This window comes from Molothrus ater, chromosome 10 (genome assembly GCF_012460135.2).
Source record: "Molothrus ater isolate BHLD 08-10-18 breed brown headed cowbird chromosome 10, BPBGC_Mater_1.1, whole genome shotgun sequence".
Classification (NCBI taxonomy): domain Eukaryota; kingdom Metazoa; phylum Chordata; class Aves; order Passeriformes; family Icteridae; genus Molothrus; species Molothrus ater.
The window spans coordinates 11,242,019-11,261,584 of record NC_050487.2 but is presented as its reverse complement, the minus strand read 5'-3'; the positions used below and the strand labels follow the sequence as shown (position 1 = coordinate 11,261,584).

At 38.3% G+C, this 19,566-nt stretch overlaps 1 protein-coding gene across 1 annotated transcript; it reads right to left on the bottom strand.

Moving 5' to 3' along the window:
• Positions 1 to 779: 779 nt before the first annotated feature.
• TRPC1 (transient receptor potential cation channel subfamily C member 1) lies at positions 780 to 18,843 on the bottom strand. The gene is made up of 13 exons (XM_036388792.2): positions 18,602 to 18,843; positions 17,260 to 17,414; positions 15,924 to 16,025; positions 14,919 to 15,121; positions 14,016 to 14,147; positions 12,548 to 12,743; positions 11,209 to 11,545; positions 9,559 to 9,698; positions 7,367 to 7,510; positions 4,623 to 4,798; positions 4,255 to 4,456; positions 3,546 to 3,740; positions 780 to 2,711 (listed from the first exon to the last, which is right to left on the bottom strand). The coding sequence occupies exons 1-13, from the start codon at positions 18,735 to 18,737 to the stop codon at positions 2,484 to 2,486; spliced, it is 2,346 nt and encodes a 781-aa protein (XP_036244685.1). The 5' UTR covers positions 18,738 to 18,843; the 3' UTR covers positions 780 to 2,483.
• Between the last annotated feature and the right edge of the window lie 723 nt (positions 18,844 to 19,566).

Sequence of the window (19,566 nt, the reverse complement as noted above, 5' to 3'; positions counted from 1 at the left end):
AGCCAAGTTAACTCTAGTTTCCCCAATTTTTTTTCTATGTAAAATTTTGTTTCTGTGCCTGTCTAGAACTATTCTGTGAGTGAGCATAAGGGAGACCTTGGAACAGCCTGTATTAAACTGTCAAATGAGAAAGCAATAGCATGTTTAACATGTGAACTAGAAAAATCTAAATTATGAGAAAAAATTGAGTACAGAGTACTTGGTACCAATTAGCAGCCACAAAGCTTGGAAGAGCACAGCAGTTTTCAAATAAAGCAGTGATGTATAATGTGATATATCTGAGGTATGGCAGAGAACAATCTTCTTTCTGTCTCTCTCATTCTGCAGGTTTGTATTTCAGTGACAAGTAAAAACTCCTGAACTCCCAGTCCAAAACCCCCGAGAGCCTTGAAGTGCACCAGTTCTTCCTAAGGCCATCTGCACTGTAGTAGAACACAGCACCAAAGACACTGACCAAGCTAGCTCTGATGGACTCTGCTCAATGTACGAAATTCATTCACTGCCAACACCCCCAGTTCTCAGAACTAACCCTCCCAGTGCCAAACAGCTACTGGTGCATCCAGGGTCCAACCCAGCTGGTCTGGAACCAGCAGCACTCCCTGGTGCTGCATGAAGCCATTTCACTGAACCAAACAGGATGGGTCTGAAGGAAAAAGGCAGTAACACATTGACACCAGCTACCTTCCTTAAACTTACTACCTCAACATGACAAAAAAAAATCCTTTCAGTGTGGTAACTGATGTAATATGTTTGCAATATGACAAATATTAATACAACTGTATTTTTCAAAGAGCTTTTATTTGCTTCCTTTCTTGAATATACATAACATACACAGCACATGGTTTTTATGTTGGTGCATTATTCAAACATGAGATCTCAGTTCAAATACAAAACTCAGAGATCCTCTTTGCTTTGAACCAGGAGGTTAACTTCCTATTCCCATGAAAAGCCAACACAGATCAAAATCCCTCTATACTCTAACACTTCTGAAAGCAGAGTATTAAAACCTAGCTCAGAAATACATAATTTCATAGTATGGAAAATATATTACCTTTACAAGAAAGAGTTTTATAAGAATTCCTTCAGAAAAGTAAACATTCATGTAAGCCCTCACTCTGTCAATCTCCCAAAATCAACTGCAGTCAAAGACCACAATGGCTACCTGCGCCTTCTGGACACACAACCATTTCAGAAGAGCACCATAACAGCAAAACTGCCCATCAGTCCTTTAGCTGTCATAAATATACTTAATTTGTAATTAAAAATACAGGAATCTCACATTTCTCAGTTACAGTTTATCAGCTTGAATTATATATAAGCATATAAAGCCATATAGGACCCTCTAGCACAGAAAATCCACAAAGCCCTTACTGTCCATTGTAAGCAAAGTCAGATAAACTATTTTCAGAAAACACATTTTACCTGACATAAAAAAAAAGTCTAGCTTGGCAGCAATTCTGGTAAAAAAACAGGAAAAGAGCAAACCAAATTTAAAAGTAGGATATGTAAAACCTGTGTCAAGCAGACCCTTCTAAAGTACATCTCTGCAATGACAAGACTCAATGACCTCACAGAAAGAAGAGTAGAATGGTGTACAGGAATTGTTCAGCACTGCAAACAATAGCACTCATGTGCTTCACCTCATTCTCATGAAATCACAGGTTTTAATAATTCACATAATTTATCTAGGTTTTAAAAACCCAAGATACTAAACATTAAATGTTCACAGATTAGTTTTTAAATTCTGTTCCCAATCCTAACATGTATATTAAAATATACTACTGAGGCACTGCTGAAAAATCCAAGCAGGGTGTGATTGTCTTACACATAACCATAAACATTCAAGAAATGGTTGGTCTATTTTGTGTTCAAAATGTCAATGTTCCCATAAAAGTGAAAAGTCTTGATGATTTGCTTTCCTGTATTCTAGAAATGTTAATTTACAGTCAGTGTTATCGTACAAAACTAGAACTGCCTCTTTCAGAGCCATACAGTCTTCACATGCACTGTAACCTACAGTCATACATCATTTCCAACTGTGCTGGAAATTTTCTATTATTCTTTATCTGACTTTTCTATTAAAAATAAACAGGCTGGATTTTCATTTTAAAAAGCCTATCTTCTCCCATAACTTGAAAAACAAGTATCAAAAAAAGAATAAACGGCAAAAATAGAAGAAAGAAACACGTTGTGCTAGTTCTGAAGCTCTAACTCCTGACAGCCACAGACAGTTTGAGGAACATTTAAAAACTCCTATATACAAATTTTATATACACACCAAGATTAGGAGATTAAGAAAATTAGTGTATCTGTTTTTGCATTCACTTTGACCACTTGGGCACCAAGCTGCAACTCACACAAACGCATTTTCAATGTATTTTTGTGCAATAATCTTGCCTATGTGATCTGGCAACATAATTAGGTCAACGCTTTCACCTATGGGTATTTAAAAGCACACACACCTTTTGTTCAAAAGTTAGGTCTTAGTTTCTTGGATAAAACATAGCATATTTGGACGTTCGAAAGCCGAGCAGGTCTCTCATTTCGTTGCGGAATTTTGACAAGTCCTGCCGCAGTTCATTGAGGTTCTCCACAGTGGCCTGATCCGTACTCTGCATCTTCTGTCTCATGGAAGTCAAGTAACGGTGGACTAAGCAGCACATCACCTTTTGGTAATTCTCATCTCTCTTCTGCTTCAGATTTCTCCATTCCTTTAAACAAACATAACATATTTACTATGGAAGTGATTTTTGAGCCTTAAAGCCTGTATACAATCCTACAGAGAAGAAACGTGAACAAAATAACAAAGCTATTTTTTAAACACATCCTGATGTACACAAATATACAACACATATAAATTATCCACAAAATCCACATTAAATTATAATCTTCTGTACCAGCAAAACTGAAAATTTTTATCTACCTGGCTTGGTTAATTGTTCTGTGAGCAATCAACACTTCTATAACCCTGAATGTCTCTCAGTGCAAATTCCATAAAGTGCTTGAAATTGTTTATTTAGCACTATTTTCATCAGCAAGAAGATGCAAAATTAGTATGCAAAATTGCAGGGTACAGAAAATGTTTATAAAATAAACAAACAAAAAATCCCTTCCCTAACAATGACAGGCTTCAGTGATCTTTTTTGGTTATTTATTCTGACACTTCTGTAATATGTTTAAAACCAATTACCTTCTCCAAAGAATATTCTAACCTCACCATTTTTGAGATTAGCACATACTTCCTTGAGGTTTCTGTGTGTTTTCATTCAATCAAAGCATTTTTTTTCAGACTATTTCTGGGGGAATTGGGAGTTGGAGGGAAGTGGGTTGAAATTTCCAAACCAGAAAGTTAATAAAATCTTACTTAAGTAGAAATAAGTAACACTTATTTATCTTGAATGCAACACCTATAATTCTGCAGTTCCTATTTCTCTTAGTAGCATTCACCTTCTGACAGGCAGCTTCATGCAGCAATCTGTGTTTTCATTTCAGTAAGCAGCACCTTTCCTGCTGCAGAGCTCAGAGCTTGCCCAATCATTCCTCACCTTGAGGCTGTTCTGACGTTTCACTTTGCCACTTGATGTATGAGAGCAGATCCATTTACTGAGACTGTTGAAAAGGTAACAAATGGTCTTGGGAGAGGGAATAACATTAAAGGGTGGGGGGAGCGTGCATTTATCATCAAAGTAGCTAAGCCAAAGCTTGGCACGAGCAAACTTCCACTCCTTATCTTCATGATTCTGAAACATCAGAAACATTAACAGAGAAAAGAAACAGAAATATTAATAGGTTATTTTCTAAGTTTAGTTTGTTCATACCTGAAAAACTGGCCATTATTTAATTTTGATTATATAGCATTTGAATAGATAGATTACATAGGTTTGCTTGAATATTCTAATATTAAATACTTAAGTACATCTTTCTTCAATTCCTAGTATAACAATCTGAAGGTATAGATCAATACCCAGATCAAATGCCAAAGCACCACACATATCAAAATCAGCATTTGAACAGCCATTGTATCAAGAAAGTAATCAATTCCCAGTGGGCCAAAGCCCTATACATATTCAACATGGAAATGACAATTTCTTTTTAATCAAAGCAAATAAAAAGTTCTTATTTGAAGGAAAAATATGAGTTCACAGACAGAGCTCATCCATGAGGTCTACAGACCATGAGTTTACACACCATAGGAAGAAATTTGTGTAAAATCCAAAGATACAGGTAATTGGTAATTAATCAGACACCACTTACTGCTATCAGCTGAAAACTTTTGTGAAGCATTGCCACAAGGAGTTTTGTTAATACTATCACAACCACCACGTTGTAGGTCCCAACAATAACAGCACCCACAAAAGACTGCAATTCTTCACCGTAGCTGAAACGTGTCACAAAGATTGCAACATGTGCCAGGGAGAATATGTACCAGAAGAGAGCAAAACATGTACCAATAAACCTACAGAAACAAGGGAAAAATCTGGTTAGGGAAACACCAGAAGTGTTAAACATCAATTCAAGATCAGTGAAAAAATCCAGTAATTCTGATTTTTAATTCTGGTTCTGTTTAATTACTAGGGATTAAAGGCTAATACAATACAGTCATTTCAAGATCTCAAACTCACGAATGGAATGTGTCGTTGCTCTGCTGTTCACAGAAAATGCCCGCGCAGTCCTTTTCTTCATTTACAGTAAATCCTTTATCATAAAGTTGGGTCAATCCAATTGTGAATGAGAACAAGACAAGAAGAAACATGCCCAGAAATTTTCCAAAATCTTGTAGCATCTGCCCCATTGAAATCTGTGAAATAGATTTATTTCTAATTTTAGTAAAACATGTAGTTATTTTTATTTGTGTTTTCTCCTTCAGCCTTTGAGCAACAAAAAAAATCTACTTACATTTTAAATACTTAAGTTAAATTTTGATATGCTAAACAGATCTTAAAGTCAGGAGATAACCTTGTATTGTTTTTCAGAGAAAAATTCTAAATATTAAAAAGAATATGTAAGTAATTTTAACATCACTTGGAAAATTAATATCCTCCAAGTAACCATAAGCAATAGCATGTACACCTTGTTACTTATTTGCAATGCCAATGGTAATAAGGAACTCACAGGTCAACAGACAAAAGCAGTAAATGAAATGGATTTGACCATAAATGCCATCATAGAAATATAAGAAAACACTTAGAAGAACACTGAATTAATCAAAACATTTGGAATAATTTATCACTAATTTAAAAAAAAAGCAGTATACAAAAGCCCATCTGCAAAATACAAAATTAGCTCACTGTACATTTTATGTATGATTTTAAATAAACACATGTGTAGACACACAGAAATTGAAGGATAAAGCATACAAGGTGTGACAGTAAATTCGGATCATTAGTTTCCAATTCAAAATATCCTATACAGAACTTTGCAACATTAGAAACACAGCACCTTTAAAAAAACCCAATCATATGCTTGTGATTTTTTCCAACACAGGAAAGACCTTGATTTGCTTTTGACATAAGCCCAAATTTTTACAAAGACACAGCATAAACTATTTATATAATTTAATTAGTCTTCTTACAAACTTCTTCAGAACAGTGTACCATTATAAAGAATGCAAATATATGTAATGTGGGATTGGGTGGATCTAATCTATATAAATCAGTGTGTGGAAAGCCCAGTCCTATATGAATCAAAATATGTACCAACTCACAGTCCAGAACTGTAACACAATTGCCAGATTTTGCAAGTACAGCTTCACTGAAGATGAATTCCTGCCCCTCCTTTGCTGCTGGAAACTCACCAAGTACCTCCTGCAGCACAGCACATTCAGAGTCTGTACAGTTTGTAATGGCCATGGAGATTCTGCAGCTGTGGGCAGAGCTCTGCACCAATTCTGTGCATGTTTGCTCAGAGGATCACTGTACTCCCCATCAAACTGTTTCATCACATCTGACCCTTCAATGAAAAAAACCCAACCCAAATCCCAACAACAAAACATTTTCCCTTTAACACATGGTTCCTGCCAAGAGAGAGACAAAGTAGATGAAATAGGAATGCACAAAAAGTGCAAAATGCCCAAAACTATTTTGTTTGGAAGAGAGTGTAACAACCCATCCCAAATGCCAGTTGCTTTCTTCATAGATTGATGCTTTCCCTCTCTAAGTATTTACAACTTCTAAGCACTTGAAATCTAATTATCTCATCTACTATTCTATCTTCTGTTAATAATAAAATCCACCCCACACAGCCAATTTACAAATCTGGATTATTACAGGTTTTATTAGCCTATGAGTCAAGTAACTGAAGGCTTAAAAATAACTCTAAGAACCAAGAGAACACAGTAGCTGCCTTCCCCTGCCCCCCACTGTTGGGTTTCCATCCCATATTTGATTACCACCATCTGAACTTGGTGACCTACTTTCAGAAAATACTGTAAGAGTTGTTGCACCAGCCCTACTGGCCAGCAGTAATAACGTAAGCTCCTGTGCACCTCTGAATGGGGCGACTGTTGACTGTTTTTATTTACTTGGAAAATTTCACAACACAGCCTCCTAATAAAAAACTTGTGAAAGATCTAGTACATAAATAAACATGCACATTAAACAGTGAATCTCTTTAAAATGTGGAGAGACTTCAGTGTTTAATCAATTTGTACAACCCTAACACTTAATGCAACACCAAGACTTCAGTACTTTTTTCAAAGTGTGCAAGTACATTTCCATTTAAAATGTGTAACAGAAAATTAGATAATTAAAATGTGGGAGGTTTTACTGTCATCATTACCAGAAGGCTCCAACAAATACCAAGTAAGAAGAAACCTGTTCTCCCTTCTTATAACTGCCAATAAATAGGTGAGTATTTCAATACTCTAGACAGATTTGTATTTTTCAAACAAAAGCAATTTGCATAACTTGAGGTGCAACTTTAATGAGATCACAGACATAAACAGAAAGGCTTTTGATTACTCTTCCTTGCTACACACTTACTCATCTATCTCTTTAGAAATAAGAAGCTAAGGCAATTATTTGCATAAAACTGCAGAAAGAACCTAATCCTTTTACCTTCCAAACTGTGGAAACTTAGCTGGTATGTTATGCTTAGAACAGATGAAAACAAAAAAGACAGTATAGGTACAGCTATCATGGAAAAATACCCTAACTGAACTACACAAAGTCTTTCACTCTTCTTCTTACCTTTTCCCATCTGAATCAGTATGTTTTACACAAGAGATTAATTTAAAAAAATCAAACTTCAATGCAGTATCATTTCTTTCTACTTTTCACTTTCTTACTTTAACCTTTTTTCCTATTTTAAATAAGACTCTTAATAGCAAATTATGTTTAATATTTTTTCAAACAGTACTGATATTCACCTGGAGTGGTCCCAGAATGGAGCTGGTTGTGTACATGAAGAAGAGACGCAGGTAACTAAGAACATTGGCAAAGGCAAAAAGCCCTTCTGCCACTAGGGTAGGATGGAATGCATCCCAGTCCTTCCTTTCAGCATAATCATGAAACTGCAACATAAAAAAAGACAAGTTGACATCACTAACATTATAAATACAGAAATGTACCCATACACCTCTCCCTACTTCTACTTCCAAAACAGGCAAGAGCATAAAATAAATTAACATCTGTCACTCATAGGTGTCATACCTCTTTCAGACAAAGGCATTTTAAAAGCCATTCCAGAGGGAGCCAGAATTTAGAGAATTTAAATTGAACACCTCACTCTGTCACTCACTTGTTCAAACCATTTACTCCTCTGTTCTGCTTTCACTTCTACTCTGTTTGCACGGTCTATTGAAACAGGGACTTGGGAACTTTATTATATAAACATGTGCATTGCCTTGTATAACAGGCCTCAGTCAAAACCAATATTGAGATGCTACAAAGAAAACCAAGGTACACGTGCAATTGCTACATGGTGACAGCTGATCTTAAACAGTTTTGGAAAGACTTATGACTTGAGGGTCCTTCAACAGATCTTATGAATGGCTACAGAGAATGGGAGTCACAAGTAAATTGCTGCTTGATGTATTATCCACTAAGTACTACTATTCAACTTATTCAGGGAATATCCACAGATTCCTAACTTTTGGTTTGGCTGAGAACATTCAGCATTTATATTACCAGCTTCTGCTGTCTCAAAATGGACATTCAAAAACCAAGGAACTCTGAGCTGCTTAATAATAACACCCAAAAGTGTGCTACACAAAGATGACAAGAAACAGAGCAAGTATTTTGCTGCACACTGCAACTGCACGTGTACAAATCCTTTTGTTACAGAGACTTCCTTTATTTCTTACACCTTTGGGCCCTATAATGGACCTAAGATGCAAACTGAACATTTTTACTTGGTTTTCCATATGATTTATAAACTATAAAAATAAATTTGGACATATAAAAGGGGAAAACTCCCCATTATATGCCTATTGTATAGCACAGGAGTCCTGCATGTTCAAAAGGGTTACAATTTAAATTGGCAACAATGGGTCTTATCTCAGCAAAGGAACTACTATTACAGACATGCTGGTTGCAAAGCAAATAGCTGGGAAAGCAGCCCAATGTGGCATTCTCTCTATTTTTCTTCCAAGAAATGGAGCCTTCCATTCCAAACAATTACCAGCCTCTGAATCAATGCTAGGATAGGAAAATGAGCCAAACACCAAGCTGGGAAGAAATGAAGCAGTTTATTTTCCTTCAAAATGCCAGACAGCTGTCAACTTGCAGTTTTCAAGACACAATAATGGTGCTACTGCACTGGCTTGGATTTTGCTGTAACATTCACATTCAACTGGTCTGGCAGTTTGCCATGTGCTGTGTGGTTAACAACACATGCAACAGAATGGCAATGATCATTTTCAAAACTTGTATTTTCAATCAAATCCAGCTGGCTTTTCATAGAGACAAGAGAAGGCTCCTCTATGGTTTTTTATCCTTACTACCAAAGAAAACCCCAACCAAAAAAACCCCACCAAGCAAAAACCAATTAAAAACCCACCACTTATGACATTTGAGTATATGTTATCAAAAGCTAAATAAAACTTTCTATAACAAAAATGCACTAGGCAATCCAAACACAGAGAATACTATTGGCTTTCTGCATAGTACTGAATGGAGTCAGGCAAGCTCAAGTGCCCAGTCTGATGAGATGCATTTCCCTAAACAAAAACCAAGCCATTTGGAAGACCAGCCAGCTCCTACAAGAAGACAGTAGCTCTGCTTGGGGTTTCCAAGTACTTGGACATGTCCTGATGTGTTTTCTAACTCCCATTTGCCCTGATCAACGACACTTTGAAGAACAAGGTGCAACAAGACCTGAGGTCTTGTCACCTCCTTGTCACCCTTGTCTTGCCACCTCCATGGCCTGTCCCACACAGAGCATTTCAGCCCAAAGCCCACACTGCACCCCAATCCCAGGCTGTTACTGATGTTGTACACTGCACCACAACTCCCTGCTTCTAGCACACCACGTGGAACACATCTGCAGGTATTTTGCACTAAAACCACACCTGCTCAGTCAGCCCCAGGGGAGCTCTGGTCTATGGAGATTGGTGCTCACCTTGTTATGGGCAACGACTTTGAGGGCAAAAGTTGCCAAATACAGGGAATTCATGACAAAACTAAGCTGATTGCGGGACTCTTCTAAAAAATCTTCTAAACCATCATACCAGAGCCTCTTAACATCTGACCACACCATTCCTGCAGGGAAAAAATAAAACCCAGGGAAGTGAAGCCATTGCACTGAACAGGTATTGCTTTACATATGATCACTATGTATTTTACACTGAATTTGTTGCAGAATCAGTAAAAGGAAATAGAGAAGATGATGATATTTACAAACATAGGAATTGGAGTTCTGTTGCTTTATTTTCCCATGGAAGAAAACTGTATTCATGATTTTGAAAGTCCATCCAGAACAACACAAAACTTGTTACTAGCCTGAAGTGTAACAAATTCTGCTGTGGCCATTTTGACAGTGATTTTTAGGGAGTATTTTAATGAGATTGTGGAATTCAATAATGTAACTGAACCCTCGTTACTTGATTATTTTGATTCCAGTTGATTTTGCAGAATATTTTCTAAATATGTTCTTAATCAACTTAGGCTATTTTCAAGGAATCAATATAATGTCATTACAAATAAACATTTAAGCTATAAATGCAATTACTATTAAAAAACTTGAGATTCAATGATGTGAAAAATAAACCTATTTTAATGACTGTGTTTGCTTAGATTTTAAATCCTATTTGAAATCCACATTACAGTATTATATGCAGAAAAAATATATTTCTATAGCCTTTAATTAAAATTACCAAGACCACTCAATGACACACTTTGTCATTAGACTTGATGGAACAAAAGAATGTATAAAATTGTAATATTTAATTTCAAAGGAATGGAGGAATCTGACTTGTACTCAAAATTTGAAGTTTTCAAGTTTCTTTTAAGACCTGCCTGTCTTTGTGTGTGGGATACTACATATTTCCAAAATCTGCAAGAACTGCTCCACAGTTTTAATATGGCTCAATGGTGAAAGGAATCATTATTACACAAAAATCCTCTCACCCTAAAACATCAAATAAATCACACTCAGAATTACTTAAATAAAAACTGTGTTATTTTTTACCATATCACTGCTTTTTACAAGCCCAATTAAACAAACAATACATATCTAATTATCTTACATTAAGAAAGATAAACTTTAATGTGAAAACAATCGCATGCCAGACAACCAAAAACAAAGTAAAAGTTAAGAACCTTCAACCTAAAGTTCTTGAGACCTCAACAAATATAATACCTGTGCTCCCTCTGCTGCATCAACCAGAAGTGACATGCAGCCTTCTGGTACAGTTATGATAACTGGTGACAATGACATAGCAAACTATAACATGGGAAAACAATACTTGTTTTTGTGTTTTGAAACAATCATGAGGTAAATGCACACCTCCAATCTGTTTGTAAGCTGGAGCATGCATACATAAACACACATAACATATATACTTTTATCTTTAAACCTCATCCCAACTGTGCAGAAACTCCACATTTTGTTATTTACTACTTTTCCAACCAAGCATTATAGAACTGGTCATGAAAGACTGAGTTATTACTTATTGCTGATGTACCACCAAACTGGCATTTTTAAATATATTTAGCATATATTTTTTATATATTTAGCAACTGTCATCCAATCCCCTCAAATCATACCTACCAATAAGCCATATTATCAGAAGATAGTCTATTCTCTCAAGGGCTGGTCCCATTGTATTCTTCTTATTCTCATTGTAGACAAGCGAGTACAAATTAAGTAATAACAGAAATGTGAAATATGAAGCTCCATGAATAATAAACTTCATAAAAGGAGTGTGAATTATTCGACCTACTCGAGATTTAGGAGCTAACAAGTAACAGAGGGACAGAACTGGCCAGAAAATGCCAACCATCAGAACAGTCAGGATCTTCTTGCAGGTGTGCTTGCGCCGATAGCCGGCCATCTGCCCAAACCACACCGTGTTGAGAAACTGCTGGCAGTTGGACTGGGCAACAAACTGGGGGGAAGGAGGGGGAGAAACAAACAAGGAATCACTCTCAGGTTTCTTCACACACATTACTAAGTTGCATCATTAAAATTAATTTTGTAACTATATGTATACCACACAAAAAAGTTGTTATTTTCTAAGCCCTCTAGAAACAGCAAGCTACGCTCAAACCCAGAAGAACACTGAAATACTTCAGTGTGCTTGATGAATGCAGGCCAGAAATGTGTAATGCTGGTTGCAGGGCATTCCACCAGAGCTACAGCTTATGACTTTGAAATGCTATGTATTTCAACAGTTTCACAAACAGTTTAAGCCTAGACACGTAGAACAGACAGAGTTACATAATTCATTTTGCAAATACTAACTAAAAATGGATTTTGCATGAAAAGGAAAATTCCACTCTGTCCTTGGTCCTTGTACTAGAATCCCACAAATATCTACTTGCGTTCCAGCACAGAAAACTAGAAGGGACAAAAATTATAATTTATGAAGGGACAAAAATTACAATAACCTACTGCATGGAGGAAGTTGCATATTGATGGCATAAGAAGTGCTGCTATTCTGGAACAGAGGGGCTATTCAGTTATACCAGCACAGGTCCAACCTAATTACTGAACAGCACAGGCAAGGCCTGAGACAAAGCTGAACAGTTAATGACCAGTGAGAAGATGATAAATCATGTTTGGCACCTAAGGATCCATGCCTCTCTAGGCAAGGATTTAATGAGGAACTGAATAAATAATTACCACTACCAGAGCTGTTCATAAAAAAGCAGTGGCCTATACTTCAATACAGAAAATACTACGTTCCTCTCCACAGTAAACACCGAAGAATCCCTCAATATCTTAAACATCCTTGTTTCACATACTGATACCTGTGTATTACCATCTCTTCTATAACCAACTCCTGCAAATTTATTTCCACTACTGTATCCAGAGGCAGAACAACACAGTAATTAATTACTAACAAAATACAATATGGGAAGTCTATCGAGTCACTGCAAAAACAAACCTCTTTTTGATTATACTTGATTGCAAGTTTCAAGCGGCTTAAGTTCATCCTCTCCTCCAACAATCCTCGCTTGTCTACATGCTCATCACTGGAGGTGTGATTCAGAATCACTTCCAGCTCCCGGGAATTCCGGGCTTGTGCAAGTAAATCTTTAGCAAAGGTTTTGCACTGCTGAGCGAGCTCCTCATAATCATTTCTGAAACACACAGAAGCAGTATGTACTATTACACTGATCCTGGATTTTCCATTCAATCACAAACTAGCCATTTTTGGCTGGGATTGTATGTTATGTTGAGACAAATTAAAAGAAACCACTCCAGAAGTCCTATGTCAAGGTCCAGGCATTCCTAAGACGACTCTGAGTAGTTTTCACCATGTAACATACAAACAACTCCATTTCTGTTTAGCTTGCAAGATCACTAGAGAAAATGTGGCACACACACTTACAGTATACAAATTCTATGTCATGAGGTCCATACACAGAGTTAAAGATTAGAGTTATTTCCAGGACATGAGAAAGTGTATTTGTCACAAAATATGGCACTGGTTAGTAATCACTTGGACTTTCCAATTGGACAGGAAATTGTTTGGGGTTTTGCTTTATTCCTGTCATCTGAAAACGAAAATCTGTTCACTAAATATTATGTATTAATGTACTAAACACATGAAAAGAAACCACATGATTTCCTTGTCTCACCTTGCACACAGTCCATTTTAATGCCACGCTGTATCACAAAAATGCAACAATTGAACTCTTATTAAGAAAGATAGGCAGCTAAAATGCAGAAAATTCACATTTTTAGAAAATTCACATATTTAGGAAAGTAGAATTTTACCTTATATAAACACTTGCTTTCACATTCTTGGAAAGCTTTTGTGCTGGCATGTTACAAAATCTGCATTGTTTAAACATGAAATTACACTGAGCATTAGTTCATCATATAGAGCATTTTCAGCATGAAGTCTTCTACACACATATGCCTGTTTTAAATATATACACTTATGCACTCTTCAAAGTCTTATAATGAGCAAAGTAAAACAATACCCAAAACAACTCCCAACAGGAGTCAGGTCAGTACAAACAAGGTATTGCATATTTCTACCCTGATACAGAGAAAAAGTGCAGAGTACTAATGAGATATTGGTATGATTAATAGGTGTATAATTTCCAAGTAAGTCAGCATTTAGCATAATTTCTGTTTATTTTTGCAGAGTAGAGCTGAAATTTGAGCTGTTGGTGCAACTACACACATTAAAATGTCTATACCTAAAAGGATTTTAAGTAATTAAATTGTCAAAATGGCTACTAAGGAGGCATAAATTATACAACGTAACTTATTATGTCTAATTATCAGTTTAAACACTCCACTTACACAAAATGAAGAATAAACTTTTTCTAATGCAAACATATTTCTACACCTGTAATTACATAAAAATATTAAAACTGATTTGTGTTTTCAATTCCTACCTGAACTCAACCTCAACAAGGCTTAATTCTTTCAAGTCTGCACTAAGTTCAAAAGCTCTTAGGATTGGATCCTCCTCTGTCAACATTATTAAGGCAGGACTGGCCAAACACCGATAAATGTCAAGACGAAACCTGTGACAAAAGAACAGCAAACAAAACAAAGATGTTTAATTTCATTAGCAGCTTCAAACCAGAACTTGTTTCAAAGGTTTGCCTAAAATGGCCAGCTGAAAGACAAAACAATTTGTTTTTTTAAAATCAGACACTACAAGCATTAACTGCATTATGTCCTGAAAGATACATGACATATTTAGAACCCTTAAGTATCCAAAATCAGCCAAACTGGTTCCCTCTTCTTTTCATCACTACTTCCACTGTTATAAGTACATCAGCAGAATTTCTAGATTAAATTAAGAGCTGCTACCTCAAATATTTCTATTGTATGTCTGCTTTGGATACCCTGACATCTCTTCTCATTCTGAAGTTAATGATATGGGGAATAGGATGGATACCACAATGTGTCTATGGCCTGTGGTAGGCTCAATACCAAAAACTCAAATAACTTTTGAGAAGAATTTTATTTGCATAGTCCCTATGTCCCCAAGTCAAAGGTAGCTGGAATGTTTGAGGCACACCTGCTAGAAAGGAAAGGCACACAGTGACTATGCACAGTGACTAAAAGTATAAAGCCAACATGGAAAAAAGCCACTGCCTCCCACCAGCCTTTTCAGGCACAACTCATGCCCAAGAACTACCACCTCTCACAATAAGAGCTACAATATATTAAAGGAATCCACTCATAAACTTCACCTTAAAAAGAAAAAGGAAACATAGTGAATGTGACCCAGGTAATGCCAGAGAATGAAGAATCTTTTTTTGTGGCTCATGACTGCAAAGTGTTACCTGGAATGTCGCAGACTATCTTTTTTGTTCTTGGCAGTGCACAGGGTGCACTCGCAGCCCACAGCATGAGGTTTGGGTAATGATATATCTTGCTTCAACAGCATAGTGAGAATTTCATAGTTGTTACGATGAGCAGCTAAAATTACTGGTGCCACATCCATGGTGGTTGAGTACTCTGGGTTCTGAATGCGTTCCATTAATTTCTGGAAAAAAATGTAGGAAGTATCTAAATTTATTACCTACAGTTCTACTGCATGTAAGGGGGTTTTTGACTGTTCAATCAAGAATTTCTCCTTCAAAATACTTTCCAGTGTTTCATAACATGAACAGAAAGGAAAATATGTAACAACATTCAAACACCTGTCAGATAAATACTAAAAAAGAGTAACAAACCCAGATACTTTTCTACTTTATTTACACAGAAATACTGCCTATTTTTCCAATACACACAAGATATTAGAAATTGTTATTTTGCTCTAGTTTGTAAAAAAAAAATTGTATTTACTACTGAAGTGCAGAAAAACATCCTGAATGTGCAGAAAATATTCCTTCCCTGCCTCCACCTCGTGTTTTCAGAAGTTTTTGGTACTAAAGCATTGACAAGGCAAGCTTCATTTGCTTAATTTCAAGGTGAAGGTCTGATGTTTATAGATTTGCTCTGAAAATCTATGAAGTTTCAATACATGAATAAAGAGCTTGTAAGTCAAGGCTGCTAACTACCTTGCAAATAGACTACTAGAAAATATTTATAACCACTAGGTTTTTTCTCTTCTGAACTAGCATGTGTTTGGCAGGTGTAAAGCCACTGGATTCCTCAGGTGATAAAGCAAAATCATGTATGTCATCTTTCAAGACAAAAGAGGTTACAAAAATAATCCCTGGTGTCCAGATTTGATCACCTTACAGAAGCAGAATTTAAGAACATTGTTTTAAACACTACAGATACTCAAAAAAGCAATAGCCTTCACAGCCCCAACCAAAAATCAAGGAGTCACAACACTTAACCACAATGGTTGGCCTGGAGGATCGTTTAGGTCGGTGATTAAGTAGAATGTCAACAGCTCCCACCACTTCTGAGTCAATAGCCACCAAAAGTGCATCCGAGGACTACATAAAGAAAACAAATCATATGTGAAAACAGAGGTAACCTAAACAGCACAAAGAGACAAACTCAAGACAAACTGCATTTTAAAAATACATTTTTAAAATTGAATTTCCAAGTACTAAAATGTTGTTCTGTATTATCACCAGGCATATGATCAGGATACAAATTCAGGCTGCCATTGCAGGAGTTCACACAGGATTAATGACAATTTGCATCCCTGCACCAACAGAAGAGGAAGCAATTGAATAAATTACTTTCCAGCAAAGATGATGCAGAAGACTTAAAAAATTAAGTTTAAAGACCCAGTTTACCAGGTCTATTAGACAGATTAAAAGCAAGTGTTAATATAACACAGCTCAGGCATATGGGATACTTCAGCCTTGCATTTGTAATTCTGGAGTACAGCTAGAAAAATAAGCTTTTTCCATCTTGCCTGGTAACCAACCACTTCTGCACCTTCTATCACACTGAGATAAGCAGCTTTTCATTTTCCCTACAAATGATATTATTCTTCTTGATTCATTTCCAAAAATTTGGATTCTTACTTAAAAAAATAAAAGAAAAAGACACAGCTTTTATTACTAACACCAATTCAAGTACAGAAAAGCTTGTGGTTTTTATTCATGCCCAATATCAAAGAATGTAACAAAAGTTACTAACCTTTCCCTGTCTTACATATTTAATCCACCACAGCTTCACCTCTCCCACCAGCAGCAGAGATGCTGCATACATTTAAGGAAGTCTTGTTGGTAGGAAACTGCCCTGCCATCAAGCACAGATCAAGTCTAACAAGTAAACACCACAGAAATGCATGTTTGCCTTAACTTAAAATCAACTAATATAATGCGAATTTTTCTGTGTTACCATTTAAAAAGTTAATACGCTCTACAGCCAAAAGGATTTTTGCATTTTACACTTTTATAATATAAGGCACTCAAACCATGTACTTTTTTTCTTGAGGATAATATATGCATTATATCAGCAGCAGGAGTAACATTTCAAATAAAACTCAAACTTGCTAACATCACAGAAAATGTTACTTTTACATTTGCCATGCCAATAAAATTGCACTAGAAAAGTCAACTTGTGACAAGAAATCACTTTCACAATTACTTTTTCCAATTTACTGGAAATTTACTGCCTAAAAGGCAGACTGCATTTATGTCCAAATTCTGACAGCTTAACAAAGAAAACATATGACTACACTGAACATTTTTAATAACGTGTGTTGGATACCTGGCAGCCATAATCCAAAAGCAGCTGTAGTATGTCCAAGTTTTCGTTTTCAATCGTTATAGTAACAGCATTTCGTCCAAGCACATCCACACAATTTATGTTCATTTCACCTGAGCTGTTTTCCTCTAAGAGTTTCTTAACCATGTAATAGTCACCTGCAGGAGTAAGGCAGGGATATCACTTCATATTATAAAGCAATAAAAACATGTGATCATTTTAAATACCAGTGACCATCAAACAAGACACTATTCCACAGATGACAACAGCGACTGAGTGTATCAGACAAGAAAGAAGGCAAGATAAATAAGCATTCTCTCATCAGGGAGAAAACGAAAGATATTTCAAGAAATGTCTCTTCAGGAAAGCACTGGACATGTACGTCAATCCACCCCTTTAGTTTAGTCCTAAAAACAAACACACACAAAAGCACAGGTGCTTTCCAAAACTGTCTCTAGGGTACCAAATTACTTTACAACACAGAAGACCACGACCAAGACAGATCTCAGTGCAGAATACTTAGAGAAGTATATGTAGAATACAGTAAAATACACACCAAGAGTACTGAACCAATTGTTATACAGACAACTGGGTTTTGTTACTTTTCTTGTTATGCAGCCTTTTAGCTCCCTGAACCTCTGTTTATACTTAAAGAGAGAAAGCCATGGCTCCTCCGATGTTGCGGACAGACTCAGGGGCTGTGCAGATGAAAGGCACCGCACCACCGGGAGTCGCAGAGCAAACTGCTGAGCTCGCCGGCAAACGCCAGTGCAGAAGCAGCCCTGTGGCTGTGGGCGAACCTGAGCTCGGGCGAGCACCAGCAAACACCGCAGCTCCGGCAGCCCTGCTCATGGCCCAAGCGCGCAGAGCCGGGCAGCACATCATTAAAAGCATACCCTGGAGTCCAACGTTTCAGACCTTTTAAGATCAGCTTGATTTAAGGCCACGTTTCGACTCAGAGGTAACTAAATATAGGCTTAAAGCAAGCAGCGTATTTTAGAAAGACAAATGTCTTCCCATCCGCCACCAGTGGTGCAAATCGCAGCATATTGGTCTCGCTTATCCTGGGGATGTATAGATAAGATCAATTTTACAGCAGCTCTCTACTCAAGAGACCCTTTTCACAGCGAACGCCTCCCAGATTCCTCCGACACAAACCGAACGCTCTCACGAACGCGGAGCAGCCGGCCCCGCGCCGCCCTTCCCGCTCAGGGGCCAGCGGGAGGGGCGGGCCCGGACCCCGCGGTGCCCCTTGGCAGCCGCACGGCGGGACCGCACCGCGGGCCGGGGAGGCAGCGCAGGGCGAGCGGCCGAGGGGGGCCGGGCCGCGCGGCGGGGCGGGTACCTTTGTCGCAGGCCAGCAGGAAAAGCTTCTCGTCCAGCGTAGTCTCCTCCTTCACCTGCCGCACATCCTTCAGCGCCAGCAGCTTGTTGGGCGAGGCCGAGGCGGACGGGTCCGCGCTCTGGTACAGGGCGGCCATGGCTCCGCCAGGCCCATGCGGACCCGGGCGGGGCGGTGTCGCGGCGCCGCCGCTGCCCCTCGGCACCGCCGGCGAGCGGGGCAGCGGCCCCGGCCGCGTCACGCCTGGCGGGCGGGCAGGGCAGGAGGGAAGGAGGCCGGGCGGGGCTGGCAAGGCAGGGCAGGGCAGGGCCGGGCCGGGCCGGGCGGCCGCTCCCCACCGCAGTGCGCAGGCTCCGGCCCCGCCGCCGGGGCAGCGCGGGCGGACGGGCGGGGGGAGCGCGGGGACCGCGGCCCTGAGGCGCCGCCGCTGCTCCGAGCGGGCCCTGCCCCTCCCAGGCTGCCTGCGAGGGAGAGCGCCCTGCAGCAGCTCCTGCGCAGCATCAGGGCTGCGTCTGCCCTTAAATCTGTTTTCTCCCAGCTGCTACAGTAATTACCGCCCTGCTCATCACAGCATCAGAGGGTTGCCCATGAAAATTTCCTCAAAGCAACTCTGAAGTAATTCTGGACACTTACAGCAAGAATTTATAAAACAGGAAATAAGGGTCTTTATGGAGTAAGGTACCAAGTGTCTGGCAGGTAAATACAGTAGTTGAGGATTCTATAATTTAGTAAGAGATCATTTATTCTTACAGTATAGAGACAAAGTTAGTCTCCATTTAGCCTCTCCTGAATGAGGACTTGGACTGAGTGTCACCAGAACTCAAATTCTATACAAAGCTCTGTCATCATCTTGGACTGGGAAAAGAAACCAAGTAAATCAAGTCTTGCCCCAACACTTCAAACCAGTAAATAGGCAGAGGCCAATGGCTTCAAATCCAAGAACTTAATTCCCTTCAGTCTCCATTATC

Excerpts from the sequence above, each read along its gene's own strand:
- TRPC1 (XM_036388792.2), bottom strand. The coding sequence starts at position 18,737 with ATGGCCGCCCTGTACCAGAGCGCGGACCCGTCCGCCTCGGCCTCGCCC. Across the intron at positions 11,546-12,547 it reads TCAAGTATAATCAAAAAGAG|TTTGTTGCCCAGTCCAACTG; the intron begins GTTTGTTTTTGC and ends CCTTCCCCCCAG. Across the intron at positions 7,511-9,558 it reads AAGTCGTTGCCCATAACAAG|TTTCATGATTATGCTGAAAG; the intron begins GTGAGCACCAAT and ends TTTATGTTGCAG.